The sequence below is a fragment of the Bubalus bubalis genome, chromosome 9 (assembly GCF_019923935.1).
Source record: "Bubalus bubalis isolate 160015118507 breed Murrah chromosome 9, NDDB_SH_1, whole genome shotgun sequence".
Classification (NCBI taxonomy): domain Eukaryota; kingdom Metazoa; phylum Chordata; class Mammalia; order Artiodactyla; family Bovidae; genus Bubalus; species Bubalus bubalis.
Window position 1 is genome coordinate 68,883,794 of NC_059165.1, and position 25,040 is coordinate 68,908,833.

Consider the following 25,040-nt stretch of genomic DNA (forward strand, 5'->3'; position numbering starts at 1 on the left):
AAAGATTTATATTATCCCCAAAGGATTATTGAGAACATTATACAATTATTCATATAATTCAGAATTATTATACAATAATTGGTATAATTCATGTGATACACCTGGGGTAAAAGTTATTGTAGCTACTCATTAGATAAGAATATTGATGTATATTTTAAAGTTATCTATTAAGTACATTTAAATTGCTTTAGTTAAAAATGGTAAAATATTAAACTTAGGTTTGCCTCATTTAAAAATTGGTATGGTTCCTATCCCAAATTTCTGTTCTTCAGACACTAAAAATTATTTATGTTCAGGGTATCACTGTTTAGGACCTCCATTTCATGTGTTCCTATTCATATCACCAAACTGCAAATTGTACCCTGATAAATTAGATAAGTACATATTTCAAAGCAAAAGCTTGCTGTTCAACATTTTATTTAGCTATTACATACATGGCATGAACAATCTGGGAGGAAAATGCATGTGATCTAAGGTGATTATCTGAGGATGTCTGATGGGGATGTTATGATTACAGATTATGGGAATGAATCTCAAGGTTAGTTTTTAATGAATACTCCTTTCTACGTTAAACTCACAGCTTTTTAGAAGAGAGATTGTATGCTATTGGTCTAAGGTAAGAAAATCACCAATATGTCCCATTTCCCAAGACCCTATGGAAAACAAATTCTTTTCCTGTCTAGTTAACCTTTTCTAAAATCTATTCACATTTTTTTCCTTAAAATTATGTCCAAAACTCTATGCCAAAAGCAACAGGAAGCACCAACAAGAGCTTCCCAGTGGGATTTGTACTTCTTGGCTACTCTGAATTTCCCCAGCTAGAAATGGTTCTCTTCTGGATAGTGATCTTCTTATACATCATGATTATTCTCTCCAATGTGACTATCATCTTGCTCTCATACATGAACCCTCAACTCTACACCCCCATGTACTTCTTTCTTAGCAATCTCTCTTTCTTGGATCTCTGTTTCACCATGACTGTTGTGCCCCAAATGTTGTTCAACTTGTGGGGGCCAGATAAGAGCATCACCTACACAGGATGCATCATTCAACTGGGCATATTGCTCTGTGTTGGTGCCACACAAGGTGTCATGCTGGTGGTGATGGCTTTTGACCGGTATGTTGCTATCTGCCAGCCCTTGCGCTACACTATCATCATGCATCCTCAGTTCTGTTGGAAACTGGTGCTTATGTCTTGGCTGTCTGGACTGATTGAATCTGTTACCCAAACACCTATCACATTCCAGCTGCCGTTTTGTGCCCACCACTGTCTGGATGACTTTCTCTGTCAGGTTCCTTCTCTCATAAGACTAGCTTGTGGAGACACTTCCACTACTGAGTGGCAGATGACAATCTCTGCTGTTCTCTTTACCATTTTTCCAATGGTGTTGATCCTGACTTCTTATGGCTACATAGCTCAAACTTTAGGTAAAATCCAATCTGAGGAGGGAAGGCAGAAAGCCATTGGTACCTGCTCCTCCCACCTCACTGTGGTCTTCATGTTTTATGGGACAGTGGCCATGGTTTACACAGACCCTAAGAACCAATTTGCTTCAAAACACGGCAAGTTTGTCAGTTTCTTCTTCACTGTGATCACACCATTGCTGAACCCTCTCATCTATACCCTGCGGAACAAAGAAGTGAAGAGTGTCTTGCAAAGACAGCTGAGGAAGGGCATCAGCATAAGAAAAAAAAGAAACTGATCTTTTGAACCAGAATGTTCTCAGTGCAGAAAATCATGACATCCACTCTACATGAAAGTCTGAATTATTACTAAAATTGGGTGGATTTACTTCAAAGACAATACTTTATGAGTTACTATTTATTCCTACAATTTGCATGTAATTTTTGTAAAAATATCTGTACAAAGTTAATATTTTATCCATCTATTTAGTGTTCAAATATATTTGTCTAAGGAGATACACCATTTGCACAATGAGGTTTTGATGAATTTATCTTTCTTAAGCAATACATGCAGCATGAGCTAAATATTTTAAAATATAAGAACCATAAATTATAATTTATCTTTAATATAGATTTTAAAATTGAAAAAATGAAAAGAAATGTTTATCATGAATTTTTTTTGACAAGCCTAAAGGGAGGAAAATTTTTTCTGGAGTTTCCTTAAGTTCTTTCTACATATCCAGTCTTCCTTCTTTAATTTGACTATAAGGATGACATTTTGGGTATAAAGAAGAAATCTTACATGTACATATTTTGTTATATTTTCCTTTTATTTACAATATTTATAAGATTAAACCATACTGAGATGCCTCTGAGGTGTCTGAATAGAGGTGTTTAGGTACTCTTTTCCTATGAGAGAGATCTATAAATTTAATTCATACTTATTTTATTCTGTTGTAATTATTAACACAAGTTTCTTAAATATTTACTCATATCTATTCTTCTACCCATGTAAGATGTGCTGTGCTGTGCTTAGTCTCTGTCATGTCTGACTCTTTGCAACCCCATGAACTGTAGCCTGCCAGGCTCCTCTGTCCATGGGATTCTCCAGGCAAGAATATTGGAGTGTTCCCATACCCTCCTCCAGGAGATCTTCCCAATCCAGGGATTGAACCCCGGTCTCCCACATTGCAGGTGGATTCTTCACTGTCTGAGCCACCATATAAGATAAAGCTATTTAAATATAAAATGGCATATTTTAAAAAGTAATTTTCTCATGTATTCTCTGATAAAACAGAGAATCTTTCTTATAAAGTTGTACAAACATAACTCAGCCAAAATCCAGGTGAATTTTTGCAAATGGACATTAAGTGTTAAATGATGGTTTCAGCATTTTAGCACAATTAAGTAATTTCCACTAAAGTGTATTGATCATTTTATAGGAACTTGTGCTATTAGGAATACCAAAGATAACACACAGTTACATGAAATTTTAAGACATCTATTTTCTTATTTATCAGTCTTTGCAATGTTCACAGTGATTCCCTAATGTCATTAGCAAGTTAGGTGAAACAGATGGAGTACTAGTGAATAGTGGAATGCCTAACACACACATAAAAGATGAAAGAGAGACTCAGCTGAAAATGTTGATAAAGATGAGAGGGAAGGTTATGCTTATTTGTGGTGCTGTTAATCAAATAGGAGTTTTCTTTTTAAACATTGTATGAAGAAGGTTGTTTCTTTCAAAAGCCTAAGAATATTTCATAGAAGGAAAAATTATAGAAAACACTTTTGTTGCACTGTCAACTGATTCAATAAAGTGGTAGTGGTTTCTGTGTTTATTTTTTTCTTGTTTCTCCTTTCATTCTTTCTTGTTTCCTTTCTATTCATTACCCTAATATACAATCAATTTCCTTTATAAAAATAAGTTTTTTATTTATTCCTCTTCTTTCCATTTCAAAATATGTTCTTCAATAATTATTCACTCTCTGTTAGTCTTGTTAGCTGTGAAAATTGATGCATTGAAGTGCATTTCATCACTGTCCACACACAGAGTTTATATTAAAAATCACAAGGAGCAGATTCAGGGTTAAAATTTCTCAAGAGATAAAGTTTGATTATTTTGATTTTTTTCAGACATAAACTTAGTAAGCAATATGTTTCAAGTGAGCATCTTCAAATGACCTGACTCTCTTCCTGAAAGGCTCAAACGATTAGAAACAAACTCTGTGCTCCCAAAGCTGAGATGGGTCTAGTTTTAGCATTTGTGGGCTTTGAGAGCACGTATGCACTGAGATAGAACTAGATCAGAATCTGAGCCGCCTCCATAGCTCCCATAGTGGTTCCAGGTGTGCAGTTACTGCAGTCCTAGGACCTGATTTGGTGGATCTGCAGTGGTAGCCTGGTGAAAACAGTGCCTTAGAGATACTAAGGCCAACTGCCAGAATATCCATAGATAAGGAGGGGCTAAGAGCAGTCCAAACAACACTGTAAAGAGTGAGCCAGCACAATGGTTGAAAAGTGACACCTGTAACACACTCACAGGTGATCACCTCCAGGGGAGGAAAAATCAGTGGCTTCTCTCTCGCTGGGAATGCTCCAATCCCACCTACCTCACATCACAGGTCAGAATCGCAGCAAAGAAAGATCTAGGAGCCTCTTCTCCTACAGCTAAGGAGCAGACCCTGCCTCTGACACTGCAGTAACAACCATGGAGCAATGGGGAGGCCCCTTTTAACATCCAATACAGGCTCAGGTCACCAAAACATTAGTCACATCTTCTATCAAGGTGATAAAAGCCAACATGCACTGAGGAAAGAGGGCTACTAAAAGTAGCCCTTGCACCAAATAGTATTAAGCACACAGAGACTACACAGAGATGCTCCCACATTAAAGTAGCCCTCCAAGAAAGTCTAAGGATCAGGAATCCAGAGGAAGAAGCCCCAGAGCATTTGGCTTTAAAGGGCAGTGGAGCCTGAGTGAGAGAGCTCCACAGGGCTAGAAGAAACAAAGACTCCACTCTTGGAGAGTGCACACAAGACCTCATGTGCATTGGGACACTGCACAAAGTACTTCCACAGGAGCTGGGGTTAGATATAACTAGGGGTCTGGGAAGTTCTCCTGAGGAGGTGGGGATTCACTGTAGCTCACTGTGAAAGTAAAGACGCTAGCGGAGGAGACCTCAGAGAATACTGATTGGTATGAGCTCTCTCAGAGGTCTTCATCTCAGCCTCAAGATCAAAAGCTTATAAGTTCCAGACCTGAAATGCCTCAGGAACAAACAACCAGCAAGACAGGAGCACAATCCCAGCCTCAATAGAAAGACTCCCTAAGGTCACATTGAGCTCACAGCTACCTCAAAACACCATTTAAGATGGCCTTACCCATCAAAGGGACAAGACCCAGCTTCATGCATGAAAGGGAAGGCACCAGTTCCTACTCCAAGACAGCCTGCAGAAGCCACTGGACCAACTTCACTCATCAGGGTGCAGATATTCAGAAGTGAGAGGAACTACAATCCTGCAGCATGTGGAAAGGAAGCCACGAACACAGAAAGTTAGACACAATGAGATGACAGAGAAATATGTTGCAAATGAAGGAATGAGATAAACCTCCACAAAACAACTAAATGAAGAGGAGATAGGCAATCTACTGGAATAGGAATTCAGAATAATAATAGTAGAGATGATCCAAAATCTCAGGAAAAAAAAAATGGAGGCACAATTTAAGAAGCAAGAATAGCATTGACACATATACATTACCATATGTAAAACAGATAGCCAGTGGGAGTTAGATTTATGATGCAGGAAACCCAAAACCAGTGGTCTGTGACAACCTAGAGGGGTGAGATGGGGAGAGAGGTGACAGGTGGGTCAAGAAGGAGGGGATATATGTATACCTAATGCAGATCCATGTTGATATATTGCAAAAAACCATCAGAATATTGTAAAGCAATTTCCCTCTAATTAAAAAATTTAACAAGGAATTACAAGATTTAAATAACAAATAATCAGAACTGAACAGTGCAACAATTGAAATTAAAAAATACACTAGAAGAAATCAAAGAGGAAATTAAAAAAAATACCTAGAAATAACTGACAACGAAAACATGAGTCCACGAGGCTCCCCTGTCCCTGGGATTCTCCAGGCAAGACAACTGGAGTGGGTTGCCATTTCCTTCTCCAATGCATGAAAGGGAAAAGTGAAAGTGAAGTTGCTGAGTCTTGTCCGACTCTTAGCGACCCCATGGACTGCGGCCCACCAGGCTCTTCTGTCCATGGGATTTTCCAGGCAAGAGTACTGGAGTGGGGTGCCATTGCCTTCTCCGAACCAGAAGATTAATGATACTTAAAACTTTACCTTGGGAGAATGGCATTAAAACATGTATAATATCATATAAGAAACAAATCACCAGTCCAGGTTCGATGCAGAATACAGGAAGCTTGGGGCTGGTGCGCTGGGATGACCCAGAGGGATGGTATGGGGATGGAGGTGGGAGGGGGGTTCAGGATGGGGAACATGTGTACACCCATGGCAGATGCATGTTGATGTATGGCAAAACCAATACAATATTGTAAAGTAAAAGAAAAAAATAATAAAAAAATAAAAAATATTAAAAAAAAATAAAAACATGTTGGAAAAACAAACAAACAAACAAACAAACAAACAAAAACTTTACCTTGATGCCAACCAATCTGAGAATTGTAAAAGATCTGATCATGCATCCTGCAGCCCCTTCATTCACGTTGCCTCTGAAACCCATTTTCTGAAGGTCATTGGGAATTTTGAGTCTTTTGAGCATGAGCTACCCATCTTATTTGTGTGTGTGTGTGTGTGTGTGTGCTTAGTCACTCAGTCGTGTCCGACTTTGTGTGACTCCATGGACTGTAGCCTGCCAGGCTCCCCATGGGGATTCTCCAGGCAAGAATACTGGGGTGGGTTGCCACGCCCTCCTGCAGGGGATTTTCCTAACCCAGGGATTAAACCCAGGTCTCCCTCATTGCAGGGGGATTTTTTTTTTTTTTTACGATCTGAGCCATCAGGAAAGTCCACTTCTTATTGTTTGGTACTCTGCATAAACTATGTACTTTTCTTCACCACAACCTGGTGTCAGAAGATTGACTTTACTGTGGATGAATGAGAGTACTCAAGTTCATGTTCAGTAAGAGTAACAGGCTCTATGGATTTTGTTTTCCATGTCTGATTCTCAGATAATTCATGTTGAGCTTAGTCTGTGACCATTCTTTGTACTTTTTAAATAGCAGAAAATCTGGAGAGCATATGTTCTTGTTGAAAAGGCAGACAACAAGGATTCTGATTTTATTTTTTAATTGCTTGAATCCTTTTTTTTATTTTGGTATTTTCACTTGAGTAATATGATATCTATTGGCATTTTGGATACATATCTTTTGCCACTGGGAATCAAGAGTTGTTTTATTTATTTTTTTTTAGTGATCTCAACCTTGGATTTCAGAAGTCCCTTTCTACTCCAGTATTTATCTTTTCTTACTATTGTTAAATTTCTTGTGATGCATCTTTTGTGCATGCTGTGCATTTCCCTCACTGCAAAATTTAGTATTCTCCTCAAATACAAGCTGAACACTAAGAGTATAAACTACACAATTTTATTTCTGTAATTTTCATCTAACAGGAAAAACTAAATTGTTGTGTTTAAAAATACATTTTTTTATCTAGGGATACAACAGTAACTCCCAGAAATGATGACAATCAAATTGATTCTACAAAATAAGCAGTTCATATTCCTCAAAGTTGTCAATATTTCATGAAGGAAACAGACTGAAGGAGACTCAGTGACAATAACAACTAGATGCTGTGTGGGATCCTGAATGAGGAAAAAAAAAAAAAACAACAATGGCAAGAGTCAAAACATGGGTGAAATATTAACTTCCTTGTTCTGACAACTTTTTATGGTTATATAATATGTTAATACTGGTAGAAGTTGGTTAAGAGTATATAGAAACTTTACTAACTTTGCAACTTTTCTAAATGTCTAAAGATAGCTCAATAAGAGAGAGGCACAAGACGGTTATGGAGAGCTATCCATGTTCTCCAAGGATGTGTGGGGACATTACATGAATGGTTTCATGATTGTGATTAAGCAGTAAATTTTGGACACTTCTTTTTTTAAAATTTATTTATTTTAGTTGGAGGCTAATTACTTTTATGTGTTTTATTTATAGTATAAAAATAAATAAAAGTCATTTGTAATGTGGTTGTCTCTCTAGGACCTCTGCTCTTGCCTCTGTTATTAAGCAATAAGTGTAAGTTAGCTTACTGAAATCCCCATAAAATAGTTCTTACCTAAAGGTACCTGGAAGCTTTCAAATTGATGCTTTCAAACTGTGGTGATGGAGAAGACTCTTGAGAGTTCCTTGGACAACAAGGAGATCAAACCCATCAATCTCAAAGGAAATCAACCCTGAATACTCATTGGTAGGACTGATGGTGAAGCTGAAGCTCCAATACTTTGGCCAACTGATGCATAGAGCCAACTCATTGGAAAAGACTCTGAGGCTGGGAAAGATTGAGGGCAGGAGGAGAAGGGGGCTGACAGAGGATGAGATGGTTAGATGGCTTAATCGACTCAATGGACATGAGTTTGAACTCCAGGAGACAGTGAAGGGAAGCTTGGCTGTAGTCAATGGGGTGGCAAAGTGTTGGACATGACTGAGAAACTGAACAGAAAAAGGAACCTAGGCAGTCATATTGATGGGAACTTTTCTCATGTGTCCTGGAGCATCAGGTTTAATTGAGCCTTACCTTTTAAACTTGTCCTGTGACTACACCCACAAACCCAGAGTCTTGAAGCCCAGACAGTTTGGACATCAGCCTTATCCTGTGCCTGTGATTTCCTCAGCATCAGAGGCATCAAATTATGGATATCAATATTTGCTTATCCACTGTTATGCTTAAGTAAAAAAATGTTAATTCATGACAAGATATTTTATAATTTTAAATGTCTATATTGCAAAGGGAAAAACATTAATGACATTTTATAATTTTGTCATGCAATATAATATGTATCAATTTAAAAAATGATAATGTTTCATGATGTCTTATTATACTTGATAGAATAATAAATAAGGAAATATATATTGAGCATTCAAAGAAATTTTTAAAGAAATCAGCTGAAAATTAGTATAACCAAAAAAAAGAAAAAAACCTTTCTTACCTTGTGCTGAATCTGAACTGATCTACAGACTCTATGCCATCCCCATCAAAATTCCATTGAAATTTTTCACAGAAATGGAACAAATGTCTAATATTTGTACAGAGCCTAAATAACCAAAGCAATCCTGAAATTTAAGAACAGAGCTGGAGATGCATTTTTGGATTTCAAAGCTATACATTACAAAGCTATATTAAATAAAACAATAAGACACTGGTATAGAAAGAGAAACAGACCAAAGGAATAGAATATATGTATGGGTTTATTGACTCATTTATACACCTACGCATATATGGTCAACTAATCTTTGACAAGGTTGCCTATCATAAGTAACAGGAAAAGGCAATTAATTCAATAAAACATGTCAGTAACACAATATACAAGTACAAAACATAAATAAATAAATAAATGTGTGAATGAATGAATGAACTGAGAAATAAAAACTGGGCCCCTAGCTCACACAATTCACAAGAAAATATAAATGGTTTAAAGACTCAAACATAGGTACTATAACCATAAGACTCCTAGAAGAAAATATACAAAATAACTACCTTGGCATTGATCTTGGCAATCAATTTTGGATATGACATTAACCAATCAATATTGTAAAGTTTAAAAATAAAATAAAATTAAAAAAAAGTATAGACAAAAATGCAAAATTAAGAACTAAGTGTGTATCAAACTAAAAAGTTTCTGCTCAGCAAAGTTAGCAACCAGATATAAAAACAAATTATAGAATGGAAGAAAATATGTGGAAATCATGAAACTGATAAAGTTGAATATTCAAAATTTATATGGAGTTTATACAGTTCAATATAAGTCGCTCAGTTGTGTCCGACTCTTTGCAACCCCATCGACTGTAGCCCACCTGGCTCCTCTGTCCATGGAATTCTCCAGGCAAGAATACTGGAGTAGGCTGCCATTTCCTTTTCCAGGGGATCTTTCTGACCCAGGGATCGAACCGGGGTCTCCTGCATTCCAGGCAGATTCTTTACCATCTGAGACACCAGGAAAGCCCCCCAGTAGCAAAATATAAATGAATAAAGAAATTGTATAATACAACATAAAATTCGGCAAAGTAAACAAATAGACATTGTTCCAAAGAAGACATACATTGACCAACAGACTTATGAAATGTGAGCGCTGAAGAATTGATGCTTTTGAACTGTGGTGTTGGAGAAGACTCTTGAGAGTTCCTTGGACTGCAAGGAGATCCAACCAGTCCACTCTGAAGGAGATCAGCCCTGAGATTTCTTTGGAAGGAATGATGCTAAAGCTGAAACTCCAGGACTTTGGCCACCTCATGCGAAGAGTTGGCTCATTGGAAAAGACTCTGATGCTGGGAGGGATTGGGGGCAGGAGGAGAAGGGGACGACAGAGGATGAGATGGCTGGATGGCATCACTGACTCGATGGACGTGTCTGAGTGAACTCCGGGAGTTGGTGATGGACAGGGAGGCCTGGCGTGCTGCGATTCATGGGGTCGCAAAGAGTCAGACACGACTGAGCGACTGAACTGAACTGAACTGAAAACAATATTTGTTATCAGGGAAATCCAAATGGAAACCACAATGTGATAACAACTCACATCTATTAAAAATAGCTTTTATAAAATTATTGACAATACAAATTGATCAAGTAAAGGTAACCCTTAGACACTGTTGCTGCTGCTGCTGCTGCTAAGTTGCTTCAGTCGTGTCCGACTCTGTGGGACCCCATAGATGGCAGCCCACCAGGCTCCCCCGTCCCTGGGATTCTCCAGGCAAGAACATTGGAGTGGGTTGCCATTTCCTTCTCCAATACATGAAAGAGAAAAGTGAAAGTGAAGTTGCTCAGTCGTGTCCGACTCTTAGCGACCTCATGGACTGTAGCCTTCCAGGAACCTCCGGCCATGAGATTTTCCAGGCAAGAGTATGTTAATTGGTATAGCCATATGGAAAAAAACATGGATGCTCCTCAACTTATTAAAATAGAACCACAATAAAGTACAATAATACCACATCTGGAAATATATTAAAGGGAAATAAACATTATCCTGAAGAGATATTTGCACTTACATATTCATTGCAACAATATTTACAATATCCAAGATATGGAAACAAATTAGTTAGATTTATGGATGTAAGGATGAATGGATAAAGAAGATATGTATAAATACTATTAAAATATTAATTGCTCATATAATTTGAAATATTAAAATAATAAATATATCTATAAAATTTTGCCTTGAGCAATGAGAAAACCGTGCCATGGATAAGTTTAAGAGTACATAAAGCAAAATAAAAATAAATTAAAACTATTGATGTTCAAGCTAGTTTTAGAAAAGGCAGAGGAAACAGAGATCAAATTGCCAATATCCGCTGGATCATTGGAAAAACAAGAGAGTTCCAGGAAAACATCTATTTCTGCTTTATTGACTATGCCAAAGCCTTTGACTGTGTGGGTTACAATAAACTGTAGAAAATTCTTCAAGAGATGGGAATACCAGAGCACCTTACCTGCCTCTTGAGAAACCTATATGCAGATCAGGAAGCAACAGTTAGAACTGGACATGGAACAACAGACTGGTTCCAAATAGGAAAAGGAGTATGTCAAGGCTGTATATTGTCACCCTGCTTATTTAACTTATATGCAGAGTATATCATGAGAAACTCTGGGTGGGAAGAAGCACAAGCTGGAATCAAGATTGCTGGGAGAAATAGCAATAACCTCAGATATGCAGTTGACACCACCCTTATGGCAGAAAGTGAAGAGGAACTAAAAAGCCTCTTGATGAAAGTGAAAGAGGATAGTGAAAAAGTTGGCTTAAAGCTCAACATTCAGAAAACTAAGATCGCAGGATCCGGTTCCATCACTTCATGGCAAATAGATGGGGAAGTAGTGGAAACAGTGGCTGATTTTATTTTTCTGGGCTCCAAAATCACTGCATATGGTGATTGCAGCCATGAAATTAAAAGACACTTACTCCTTGGAAGAAAAATTATGACCAACCTAGACAGCATATTAAAAAGCAGAGACATTACTTTGCCAACAAATGTCTGTCTAGTCAAGGCTATGGTTTTTCCAGTGGTCATGTATGGATGTGAGAGTTGGACTGTGAAGAAGGCTGAGCACTGAAGAATTGATGCTTTTGAACTGTGGTGTTGGAGAAGACTCTTGAGAGTCCCTTAGATTGCAAGGAGATCCAACCAGTCCATTCTAAAGGAGATCAGTCCTGGGTGTTCATTGGAAGGACTGATGTTGAGGCTGAAAGTCCAATACGTTGGTCACCTGATGCGAAGAACTGACTCATTTGAAAAGACCCTGATGCTGGGAAAGATTGAGGGCAGGAGGAGAAGGGAACGTCAGACAATGGATGAGATGGTTGGATGACATCACCGACTCAATGGACATGGGTTTGGGTGGAGTCTGGGAGTTGGTGATAGACAGGGAGGCCTGGCATGCTGCGGTTCATGGGGTCACAAAGAGTCCAAGACGAATCTGTGACTGAACTGAACTGAACTGAATAATATATAGTTTTGACAGTTAGCCAAAAAGACTCTGAATAGCTAATGAAATATTTTGGGTTCCTTTTGTCTAAGAGGAAGAAACCTGGCTAAAGAAGTAAATCTTCTTTAGTTGTCACCTCTAAAAAAATATTTAATAGCTGCAGAGAGTCTCTTGTGAAACAAAACACACTGAGGATATTGGGAAAACCTATTTCCAGATTATTGAATCTCTAAACATCACTTGTGAATACTTTCTATGTGGATAAGCATTGTGCAAATATCTTTTTAAATGCTCCCGTGACATCCTTGTTTCTGAGGCTGTAGATAAGAGGATTGAGCATGGGTGTGACAATGGTATAGAAGGCTGATACTACCTTGTCTTGCTCAGGGGTGTGAAATGACTTGGGCAGCACATAAGTATAGAAGGCAGCCCCATAGAAAATGCTGACTACAGTCAAGTGGGAAGAACAAGTTGTAAAGGCCTTTTTCCGGCCCTCAGCAGAGCGCATGCGGTGGACAGTTAACAAAATGAGTGAGTAGGAGGTTGAGATAATAGAGATGGGGATGAGCAACATGAGCACACAGCAGATGTACATTAAGGTTTCATACAAGGATGTATCAGCACAGGCCAATTTGAGAACAGCGGGGATCTCACAGAAGAAATGATCGATGTTGCGGGATCCACAGTAGGGGACATTCATGGTGATAGGGGTGAGCAGAAAGCCATCCAGTGATCCACCAAACCAGGCACCAGCAGCCAGAAGGAGACACACTCTGCGGTTCATCAACACTGGGTACCTAAGAGGGTTGCAGACAGCCACATAGCGGTCATAGGCCATGAGGCCCAACAGGAAGAACTCTGATCCAATCATAGTTAAGTACAGAAAGATCTGGATGCCACAGGCCACAAAGGAAATGGTCTTCTGTATGGAAACCATGTCCACCAGGAGCTTTGGGACAGTAGTACAAATGAAAAGGGTGTCCATGATGGACAGTTGGCTGAGCAGAAAGTACATGGGGGTGTGGAGGTGGGAGTCCATGTGAATCAAGAATATCATGACCAAATTTGCAGTTACAGCCACCACAAAAATAGCCAAAATAACTGCGAAGACAATCCCCGTAGCTTTACTGTTTACTAGAAGCCCCAGGAGGATAAAGTCAGAGGAAGCAGTTCTATTCTTCATTGACATTTCTGTTGACAGCTCCAGGGAAAAGGGAGCCACAAATGTGACGGAAAACAAGAGACAGAAGACACTTCTAGGAGGTAGAAACTCACAATGGAGATAATATCTCAGAGGCTACTGGTTCAGATAAGATTTTCCAAGTCATAAAGCTAGAGAAAAACAAGCAGACCAAGAGACATTATAAATTAGGAACTATAGATCTATTTTTTTCTTTCTGGAGCACAACCCTTTCTATATTGTGCTGTAATACATAGGTAATGCAAATTGCATAATAAAGCTGGCATTTGCTATATCTAGATTGGAGTTTTAAATATCACTATCTGCCCTATTTATTCTGCATTGGTGGCCTTCAGAATCTTGTCCAGCTAATAGTAGGCTTAATAAATAAAATTGGTTATTTGGATTACCAAAGATAGGCAGAATGAATAGCTGATGAAGTGAAGGATATAAAGGAGAAGATACCTCCTGTGTGTCTACTCTCAGCAACACTTTCTGACACTTCAGATAACCAGATATGTGGGGTTTTCCCCACTTGTGAAGCAACCAGCAAATTTCCAGACACTAGACTGGCATATTACAACTTAATTCAGTTCTCACACTATTTGCCTAGATAGAGCCCAATATCCCATAGTTTCAGTCCTCCAAGACTGACCCCGCTTGAGAAACCAATTGCTAGTACATGTCATCACCTGTGCTACTAATCTCTTGGCTATATATTGGAGTTTCCTATGACTCTCTCCAAGAGTGTAATTAAATTTTCTAGAGTCTTTCATAGAACTCAGCAAAACATTTCACTTAACTGACTAGTGTGTAACTCAGGAACAACAGAAGTGGAAGATATACAGGGGAATATGTAGGAAGATTCCATCATTTGTGCTTGCATGCTAAGTTGCTTCAGTAGTGTCTCTTTGTGCCACGAGGGACTGGAGCCCGCCAGGCTACTCTATCCATGGGATTCTCTATGCAAGAATACCGGAGTGTGTTGCCATGCCCTTCTCCAGGGGCTCATTCCAACCCAGGGATTGAACCTGTGTCTCCTGCATTGCAGGTGAAATGTTTACGGCTGAGCCACTGTGGAAGCCTGCCTCCATTAGTCACTGGTGATTAATAAAATCTCTACGCTTTTTTTCCCCTTGGAGATCTAAGAGGTAGGAATTTAGAAGTTCCAAACCACTGAAGGTATGGTTAGTCTCCTGATAGCCAGCTCCCACCCGTAGGGCTTTCCATAAGTAACCTCATTAACATAAATTCAGGTGTTGCTAGAAGGGATTCCTTATGAATAAGATACCTGAGGAAGCCTCATTTCATTTAGGAAATTCTGAGGAATTTAGGGTCTCTGCCAAGGAATTCAGACAAAGACCAAATATATTTCTTATTATACACCACAATATCACAAAATGTTAGAAAAACTTGTTTGGGCATTATGAGTAAAATGTTAAAGCTGTTTTCTAAGTTTTTTCAGTAGCTTAGCCATCATCTACTTGTTCTTTCTTGTATGTTTTTATTCTGATCTCGGTAGAGCACTGTGATTCTGAGAAATCTACATTAGACAGGTAACTTTAACCTCAAAACTCTGTTGTGGAGCTTCACATGCTGCTTTAAGGCCCATTGTGTTGTGACAATTTCATCCTCTGGAGTCATTTTCTTCTTCCTCCAATGCATTTGCTCTGGTGCTACAGCTCCTATGACCTCCTTGCTGATCCTTTGTCCTCACTTTGTGGGAGTTTCCCAGCCCAAGTCCTTTGCTTCTGCCCTAACTCTGGCTTGTTTCTCACCCTCATAACTGTATGTGGTCATCTCCTCAGGTCTTTCCTCAAAATCCACTTCTCAGAAGGATCTATTCTGTAGGACTTGATGACTTTCTATTTTTCATTGTCCTTAACACAATCTGTCATACACAATCCTTTTATTTTGGGTCTCTGTCCTGCCCACTAGACAGTAAGATCAAATGGGCATGGGTATTTGCTTATTTTGCTTACTGTGCACTTTCAAAATATAAAATAATGTCTAAGATCTGATAACTTTGTTAAATATTTAAATGAATGATTATTTAGCATATGCACTCCTTAAAATGCAATTTTTGTCTTTTAATATGATTCATTTCTAGTAGAATTTCTTTAAAATTCACCCTAGTATGTTCTATAAAATATGCCAAAATGAAATGATAGTCCACGTCTTTCTGTTTATCTTCAATCTAAAATAACATCATAAAATAGGATTCACTCACACTTTCTAAAGGCAAAACCAATACAATATTGTAAAGTAATTAACCTCCAATTAAAATAAATTTATCTTTAAAAAAAACTTAGTAATAAGAAACAGAACTATATTACAATCCAAGATCAATACAAATATTACATCTTAATGAAGTTTTATGTAAACAAATTTGAAACAATCACTGTGAGTTAAAAGCATCATGCTTTTAGAAAATGAAACTCACTTCTTTATCTTTCTTTTGAATCTGATTTTTTGGTGACAGCTATTTATTCATTATGTATCAATTATTGAGTAAAAGACAAATTTGACTTCAGATGTTATTATTCATACAGTGATTGTTTTGTAGAAGTTAATATAGTTTGAACTCACCTTATGTTCCACAGTTAAAAGCACAGAAAATCATTATGCATTATTCTTAGCAACAAGTTTCCATCTAGTATTAGAAAAATTATGCAGTAAATGATACTGTTAATTTGGTATCTTATTAAAATAGTAAGTCTGTAATAGATTAACTTGTGTGCATACATGCTAAGTCACTTCAGTTGTGTCTGACTCTTTGTGACCTTATGAACTGTAGCCCACCAGGCTCCTCTGTCTTTGAGATTCTCCAGGCAAGAATACTAGAGTGTGTCGCCATGCCCTCCTCCAGGGGATCATTCCAACCCAGGGGTCGAACCTGTGTCTCCTATGTCTCCCTTATTGGCAAGTGAGTTCTTTACCACTAGTGTCACCTGGGAAGCCCAATAGATTAATTTAGTGTTAAACGAAGCCTATCTGGAAAGGCAGAATAATGTTCCCACCCCAACTCAAAGAACCCTCCGTCCTAATCCCCAGCCTATAAATATCTTCCCTACTTGGCAAAAGAGACTTTGCAATTGTGATTCAGTTACAGATGATGAGATGAGATCACTCTGGAATGTCCCATTGTGCCCAATGTATATTCCAGGGCCCTTATAAGAGAGAGACAGGAAAGAAGAGGCAGGAATAAGAAGATGAGATGTGACATTATGAACAAAGGTCCAGGTAATACAAATGCTGGTTTTGAAAATGAAGGGGACTCTGAGGCAAGGAATTAGCCCAGCATGACCAGTTTTGGAGTTGCAGTCTTCAAAATGGCAAGATAATAAATTTGTGTTATTTTAAGGCACTGAATTTGCTCTATTCGAATAGTAGCCACAAGAAATTATCATAAATAATTTTACCAGATTTTAAACATAAGTATAACATGAGGGAGTCATATTGCTAATAATAAAATACCCAGCATCCATCTATGCCAGGCATCTTTTTGCATGCTCTAGCGCTTGATGTAGTCCCTCTTCACAGCACCTCTATGGGGCGAATTACTCTAATTATTACCATCTTATGGTTGGACAAAGTGAGGCATAAAGAATAAGTAGTGGAGATGGGTCCTGGCTCAAATCTAAGGCTTTGTTTTCCATATACTCCACAGCTACACTCAACTGGCCCCTAAATGCATAGTATCCTTTTAATCATCAGTAACTTCAATCAGCTAAAAAAATTTCAGAAGAATACCAACTGCAAGACCATAATCACAATCAAGATAAACTTGAATTTCTGGTCAAAACTTGTCGACAAATTACAAAGTAACAGAATGAAGTTAAATATTTCCAGATATTCAAAATTCTAACTCCTGGGCAGTCTCCGGCCCTATCGGCCTGAAGGCGCCCGATCTCGTCTGATCTCGGAAGCTAAGCAGGGTCGGGCCTGTTAGTATCTTGGATGGGAGACCACCTGGGAATTCCGGGTGCTGGAGGCTAGCTCCTGGGCAATCTCTAGTCATCACATACCTGTGGCTTTCTAATGATGTCCAGGGGGGGAAAGTCCTCACCAAAAGGATGCTGAGAAAGATCTTGCAAACATCAGATTCGCAAATCACAAATCTCACTGCTGAGCACACACAGCCGATGACAGCGTCTTATCTCCAAGCAGACCTAGTAATGTCCCATTCAAAAGTCTCGCTGTCAGGCTGTCATCCGTGTAACCACCATTACAAATACAGCTCAGTAAAGATAGTCTCAAATGTCCTTTTGAATACAGAATTGAATTAAGTCTTCTGTTAATGTGTATCAGAGGAAAGTAGCAGAGTTCATTTAAGGATAAAGAACCCCAGAGGACAAGACTTACATGAAGATGAGTAAAGAATAAACAGCAAAACCATTTCAAAATATTGCATAGAGTTATGAACCCGCTTTGGAGTAGGAAATGGCAACCCACTCCAATATTTTTGCCTGGAGAATCCCATGGACAGAGAAGCCTTGTGGACTACAGCCTATAGAGTTGCAAAGAGGTGGACACGACTGAGTGAGCACAAACACATGCACATGAATCCATTTTAAATCCTTGTGAAATAAATTGAAATGTCTTCAGAATTATCCTGTCAGTGATATACATATCTCAAATCACAAACCTGCAAGCATTTTCAAATTATAATTATCCTCTTCTATGTTTTCCTGCATACAGGTGCTCCCAAATGGGGAGCAGACATAACATTTTAAATTGAATTTTTCAAAAGACTCTGTCAAATGTGAACCCTGTGATTAGACTTCTATATTTTATGGTTATGTGCAATTTTTGTTGAAACACAGTACATCATTGTCTTAAAGCAAAGCCTCCCTCCAGGCAGTGGTACTTTGAAAGTTCACTGACTTTGAATCTAGGACAAGTGGTTACATCAGACCTGATGTTTCCAGTACAATTATTCCCTGCTGGAGCTGGATCGGACTTATTATTAAAGAATGTCATTTGAAAACTAAATGTGTTCCCAAGCTTCTTTTCCAGCCAGGTTGTCCCCTCTGTATTTTCCTGGGTGATTTTAGAAAAACAAATCCCACCACTTTCTTCCCTGAATATGTATGATGAGTCACTGAATCTTTTGTGCCATATTTCTTTAACTATGAAGCTATGAGATGTGATGAAATGTTAAGCTGTTAATCTGATTGTACTCAGCTGTGTGCTGCATGCTTAAAGTGAAAAAGTTGGAGCATAAAAGATTAATCTGCTCTAACTCTCTTGTTTGTACAGGTTTAAAGAGGCTTCCTCAACAAGACTGATGTTGGAGAGCACTGGTTGCATTCTCTTCTGCTGCACAGGACATGGGCTATAGAAATGGGGTTGGAACTGCCAATCTTATTCAAATTGAACCTCTATTTGAGAGTTAGATTGTATCAACACTGAGTATCTAGAGAGTACTATCATATATTGCTGGTGAGAATGTAAGTAGGTATTATTTTTGTTAGAGAGAGCAGCAAACCAATATCTGGACTTTAAAAATAACATTTACTTTCTACTCCTAGCAAATTTTATATAGAAATTAAGAAATAGGTGAGCAATTTTATGTAAATATTCATCTTGGTATTTTTTGTATTACTAAGAAAGCAGAGGCAGCTTAAGCATCTGCTCTTGAACGCTTACAAAATTATTTAGTTTTTGGAATTAGTAACAAGATTCCAAGCATCGTTTAGGATATGAGGTAGACCTAAAATCATTATGGTATGACAATTTCACTGCATTCTTAAGTGAAAAATACAGCAGTTAGAAACCCCTATGTTCTTTATATATAATATAAATATCTTACCATAATATATATAAAATTTTTGTATGTGTCCAACAGCAGATGTTGTTATGTATTTATTTTTCCTCTCTTTGATAAAAAAATGTCTTTACACATATAACCAATAACATATATGTGATAAGGGTATATGTATCACTAGTATACATGTGGCAAAGAGCTATATACAAAAACATATATACATATATTTTAATGTGCATATATATGTGCACATATAAGTATGTGTATATATATATGTACACACACACACATATATATATACACACACAATTATGAAATAAAAGTTTCATTGATGGTCGAATCTCAAGAACATCAATTTGTCTTCACTATATTTTCTGTTTTCCTACATCATAGATTATGTGTGTAAAAATAATTTAATTTCAAGTTAAAGAATAAGCCTCCTATTCACAACTTGGGCAATAAATACCTATATTTTTCCATTTCTTAATCTTTCAGTATCAGTAGGGTCACTAAGATGTATCAAATTTACCCCAGAGTCCTGCTTAAATTGGATCCTGCATTCTAAAACAGAATTCATCTGATTTCTTCTGACTCTTAAGCTTTCATACTGCAAGATGTCACCTGAAGTATGTGCTTCTGGCCTTAAAATATTCACTTTAGTCTCTGCACGTTAAATTTGAAGGGACTCACTAACATACATACATCAAAATAATCAGAAAATGTGAACTTGTAAACATGTAACTTATTAGAAAAGTAAAATAACTTTTTATCAAAGAGAGGAGAAATATATACAAAATAATTCCCATAAGTGAAAGATTTATGCATTGGTATAAACAACTCTGGTTTGATAGTTTAAATTTCCCAGGTTTCTTTAATCACTTCAAACCCTGTCCGTTTACCTTTTGTTCCTGATCATTATGTAAAACCTGCACCTAATTGCCTGGGTGAAAATCCAAGACCTGCCATTTATTAGACATATGGCAGTGGGAAAGTCCCTCTTCAAATTTGTAACTAGCCAAAAGTACATCAGAACAGCCCCTGCCCTCAGGGCTATTGGGAGGGTTTTGTGTAAGGATCTCAAAACAGTACCTGGCACCTGATAATGTTATGGAAATGTTTAGACTCCTCCTTCACTCAAAATAAAAAACCCTCTAATTTGGCAATTGTGGAAACAGAACAGGCTCCAGAATGAGAAGATAGTATTAACTTCTGAATTTGAAAATGGCCAGTAGGTATAACCTTTAATCTTTTTAGCCTAATTTTCCCTATATTTAAAGCAAACATGATAGTAAACATAATTATATAATTTTGGGATTATAAATATAAGTTTATAAAAACATTTATTTTCAATTAAAATAGCACTGGAAAAGTTCTCTGTCTTAAGACTGAGACCATTGAAGATATGCACTGAATATGTTGCTATCTTGTTGTTAAATATACTCAAATATAAAGATTGTTATAATCTTTTAGATTACAAAGGACCATTATTTACAGGGAGTCCTGACTTCCTTCAACTCTATATTCATTTTTGTCTCATAGAAATTTTCCCACAATATTTCCAGGGATGCAAGGAAACAGCTCTCTGTTGCAGCTTCATCAGTTCTATTAGTTGAACTGTAGATGAAGTCCAAAGACATGGACCTAACTATGTTCTAACTTGTTTCCTCATTTTATTTTCCTAAGGTTATTGGCTGCTGATTAAAACCACTGCCCATTGCAGGTAAACACTATGGAAATTCAGGGAAAGGATAATTTTTGATAATGCCAGCTCATATATACAATCATAAGCCTTGTTCTAACATGTAAGTTTTGGGTCAATATGGAAAAAATGCAAGTTTCTATCTCTATACTTGAGTAAATGCCTACCTATGATACCTACCTCTTATTGGCTCCAAAGGAGGACAGATATCTATGACAAATCTCGAAAAAACCAATGATGTTTCTTTGCAGGAGCCACAGTTCTAAAATGCTTCAATAGAAATGATATCTGAACTGGTGAATTTGGAAAGAATTTAAGTATATTTCTTTGGCTTCCGCTCTCATCCTGGACAGGCAATTCTGTACAAACATGCAAAAGGTACCTAATCACTTTGATTTTCAGTTTTCACTGTAACTCTTCAAACCTGATTTTCCAGGAAAAAGAAAAAAGAACTGCTTAAACATTAAAGTATGTATTTTCAAGCGTGAATTCTAAAATGAAATGACATTTTTTCATTCAAATTAATTGTATTTTACATCAGGAAAATTTCTTGGTACTTTGGATGTATCAGGGAGCAAAAGTCAAGATCCTTGTCCTTTGTCATGTGATGACTAAAATCTAATATAACTGAATAAATCACCAACTCCCAGAGCTTGCTCAAACTCATGTCCATTGAGTCAGTGATGCCATCCAAGTGTCTCATCCTCTGTTAATCAGATCTATTCTCAGCATAATCCCAACTTGAAAAAATAAATAGAAATAGAAAAAAAAAAGAATAAAAAATAGAAAAAAGTAGAAATATTTCTGGTTTGGGATAATTATATATGTCAGCCTGTTCTTTGAGTTACGCTTTCAACACCATGAAATTTTCCCTTATTACAATTATCCTGTCTCATGTAAATATTCTTTTCTGATTATCTGAAGTTTTAAAAGTTTATTTTCACTTGGTTAATAGAACTGTTAGCAGGACTCCACTTCATTCAAAGTGAATAGTAGTCTAAGTTGTCAGGGATGTACTGTCATTTTTTTTTTTTTTTTTGGCAACAAAGTTCTGAATTCTTTTCTGAACACCAAATCCTTCTCTAAATATTTTCAGTATTAACAATCATCTTTTTATGTCTGAATGTTTCTTGGTATTCAATAAAGGATTTAATGGGCTATTTAACAAGTATACTTTATATCATCCATTATTATAATTTTCATATTATATAAATATATATTTTAATTTATTGTGTAAATGAAATAAGTATGTGGAAGAAATGGTTCAGTTAATTTTATGCCCATATCCCTCACCTGTAGAAAGACCCCAGATAGGGTCTGACTGCCTCTCAGCATGGAAGATCAGGTCCTTGGTAAACCAGCCTAGCTGGCACACAACAGAAGCTGAACATAGATTTTATCTGCATGTTACTCCCGGAGGGATATGTTTTCCCCAGGTCATTATCAGGATTAACAAGCGTCCAGGTTTGTATTGTGCCATATGCCTTCCTGCTTTTGGAAATTGTCTATCAAAGAATAGCAAGTTTTAGCACAAAATCACAAGACCAGAAGTCAGAAAATATGGTTACAAATTTCTCTATCTCCCATGAGGCTAATTCCTTCTCAAAATACTTGGCAGAACTTTATGAAGATCAAAGTCAAATAATGTAGTTAAATGTGTTTTTGAAAAATGGAAAAAGTTTTCCCTTCATGTTTACCCCATGTTTAAGAACAGTATCTGACATCTTGCAAGTATGCAATTGGTTTTTTAATTAATTTTAAATTATTCCAATTTATCACTTTCAATCTCAAGCTAATACATTATATTTTAAAATTTAATTTTATTTTATATTAGGGTATATTTTATTTACAATGCTGAGTTATTTTCAGGTATACAGCAAACAGTTATACACATATCCATTCTTTTTCAGATTCTTTTCCCTTATAGGTTATTATAGAATATTGAGTAGAGTTCCCTGTGATATACAGTAGGTCCTCATTAATTATCTATTTTATTTATAGTAGTGTGCATATGGGGCTTTCCTGCTGGCTCAGCAGTAAAGAATCTACCTGCAATGCAGGAGCCACAAGAGACAGGGGTTCAATTCCTGCATTGCGAAGATCCCCTAGAGAAGGACATGGCAACCCACTCCAGTATACTTGCCTGGAGAATCCCATGGACAGAGGAGCCTGGCAGCTATAGTCCATAGGGTCGAAAAGAGGATTGAGCATGGGTGTGACAATGGTATAGAAAGCTGATACTACCTTGTCTTGCTCAGGGGTGTGAAATGACTTGGGCAGCACATAAGTGTAGAAGGCAGCCCCATAGAAAAAGCTGACTACAGCCAAGTGGGAAGAATAAGTGGTAAAGGCCTTTTTCCGGCCTTCAGCACAGCGCATGCGGTGGACGGTTAACCAAATGAGGGAGTAGGAGGTTGAGATAATAGATATGGGGATGAGCAACATGAGCACACAGCAGATGTACATCAAGGTTTCATACAAGGATGTGTCAGCACAGGCCAATCTGAGAACTGTAGTGATCTCACAGAAGAAGTGATCAATCCTGTGGGATCTACAGTAGGGGACATTCATGGTGATAGAGGTGAGCAGAAAGCTATCCAGGGATCCACCAAACCAGGCACCAGCAGCCAGAAGAAGACACACTCTGTGGTTCATGAACACGGGGTACCTAAGAGGGTTGCAGACAGCCACATAGCAGTCATAAGCCATGAGGCCCAACAGGAAGAACTCTGTTCCCATCATGGTCAAGTAAAGGAAGAGCAGGCCACAAAGGAAATGGTTTTCTCATTAGAAACCATGTTGACTAGAAGCTTTGGGACAGTAGTAGAAATGAAAAGGGTGTCCATGATAGACAGTTGGCTGAGCAGAAAGTACATGGGGGTATGGAGATGGGAGTCTGTGTGAATCAAGAATATCATGACCAGGTTTGCAGTTACAGCCATCACAAGAAGAGCCAAAATAACTGCAAAGGCAATCCCTGTGAATTTACTGTTGACCAGAAGCCCCAGGAGGATAAAGTCAGAGGTTGAATTTGTATTCTTCATTGACATCATCTATGACAGTGCCAAAGAACAGGAAGCCACAAATACCAGAGGGAAAAAAGAGACAGAAAACACTTCCTGTAACTGAGAAACTCACAATGGAGATGACATCTTAGAGGCCACGGTTCAGATAAAATTTTCCAGTCATAATGCTAGAGAAAATCAGACCCAGAGATGTCTTAAATCAGTAGCTAGAGATATGTTTCTTCTTTTTGGAGAACAACCCATTTTATACTGTGCTCATATATATGTTATGATATATAGTTTATGCATAACAAAATTTGTGGTTGCTCATATCTAGAGTTTTAATTATATCTGCCCTATTTATTCTACATTTTTAGCCTTCAGAATCTTGTTTGTCTCATAGTTGGGTTAAATGAACCCTGTGTCAACTACAAATTGGCACTAGTCATGGGCACTTGTGCTTCCCTGGTGGCTCAGACAGTAATCTGCCTTCAATGCAATAGACCCGGGTTTGATCCCTGGGTTGGGAAATTCCATGAAGAAGGGAATGGCTACCCTCTCCAGTATTCTTGCCTGGAGAGAATTCCCTGGACAGAGAACCCTGGTGGGATGCAGTGCATGGGGTCACAAAGAGTCGGACAGAACTGAGTGACAATGACACGCACACAGGCACTTGCCTTCCACCTCTGTAAGGACTAAATCATGTGCTACTGCTGGTGCTGTTGTTGACCTCCAACACCCCCTGAACTAGTTCACGGTAGAGAGCAGAAATGACACACTCTGTGCTCTGGGAAAACTGGCAGGACAAGTCTTCAGATAGTTAGATATTCTTAAGAACTGATTTCATAAGCCCAATTCTTGTGTCTCCTCATATCTAGAAAAGCACTAAAATTCTTCTGGATGATGATTCTCAGGACTAGGAAAAGCTTCAGAGACCAGTAGAAACTTTCTACAAAAAAATGTGTGCTTGATTGCCTGTGCTTAATTGCACTCCCCTCTTTACCAAAATCACATACATACTATCCTTTCCCTCTACCGTTTGGATCAGTTTCTTAGAGCTATCTGAGGTGCTGCCTCCCGGGTGGCAGTCTTTATTTCACCCCAATAAAACTTAACTTGCAATTCTCACATTGTGCATTTTGTTTTTCAGTTGACAACTAGTTAGAGAAAAGAATGATTGAATCATTGCTTATTTGGATGTTTAAAGGTGAGCAGAATGAAAACCTTGAGTTGTCACCAGAGTAAAGGAAATTCTATGGGATTCTCCAGGCAAGGATACTGAAGTGGGTTGCCATACCCCTCTCC

General features: G+C 37.8%; 2 protein-coding genes and 2 pseudogenes across 2 annotated transcripts; 2 read left to right on the forward strand and 2 right to left on the reverse strand.

Moving 5' to 3' along the window:
• Positions 1-740: 740 nt before the first annotated feature.
• LOC102399509 (olfactory receptor 2H1-like) lies at positions 741-1,703 on the forward strand. The gene has a single exon (XM_025294117.2). It carries the CDS (start codon positions 741-743, stop codon positions 1,701-1,703), a length of 963 nt encoding a protein of 320 aa, XP_025149902.1.
• Positions 1,704-12,334: 10,631 nt separating this feature from the next.
• On the reverse strand, positions 12,335-13,295 carry LOC102396322 (olfactory receptor 2T11). The gene has a single exon (XM_025294194.2). It carries the CDS (start codon positions 13,268-13,270, stop codon positions 12,335-12,337), a length of 936 nt encoding a protein of 311 aa, XP_025149979.1. The 5' UTR covers positions 13,271-13,295.
• Positions 13,296-17,139: 3,844 nt separating this feature from the next.
• LOC123335304 lies at positions 17,140-17,258 on the forward strand (annotated as a pseudogene).
• Positions 17,259-22,920: 5,662 nt separating this feature from the next.
• Positions 22,921-23,780, reverse strand: LOC102399178 (annotated as a pseudogene).
• Positions 23,781-25,040: the final 1,260 nt, after the last annotated feature.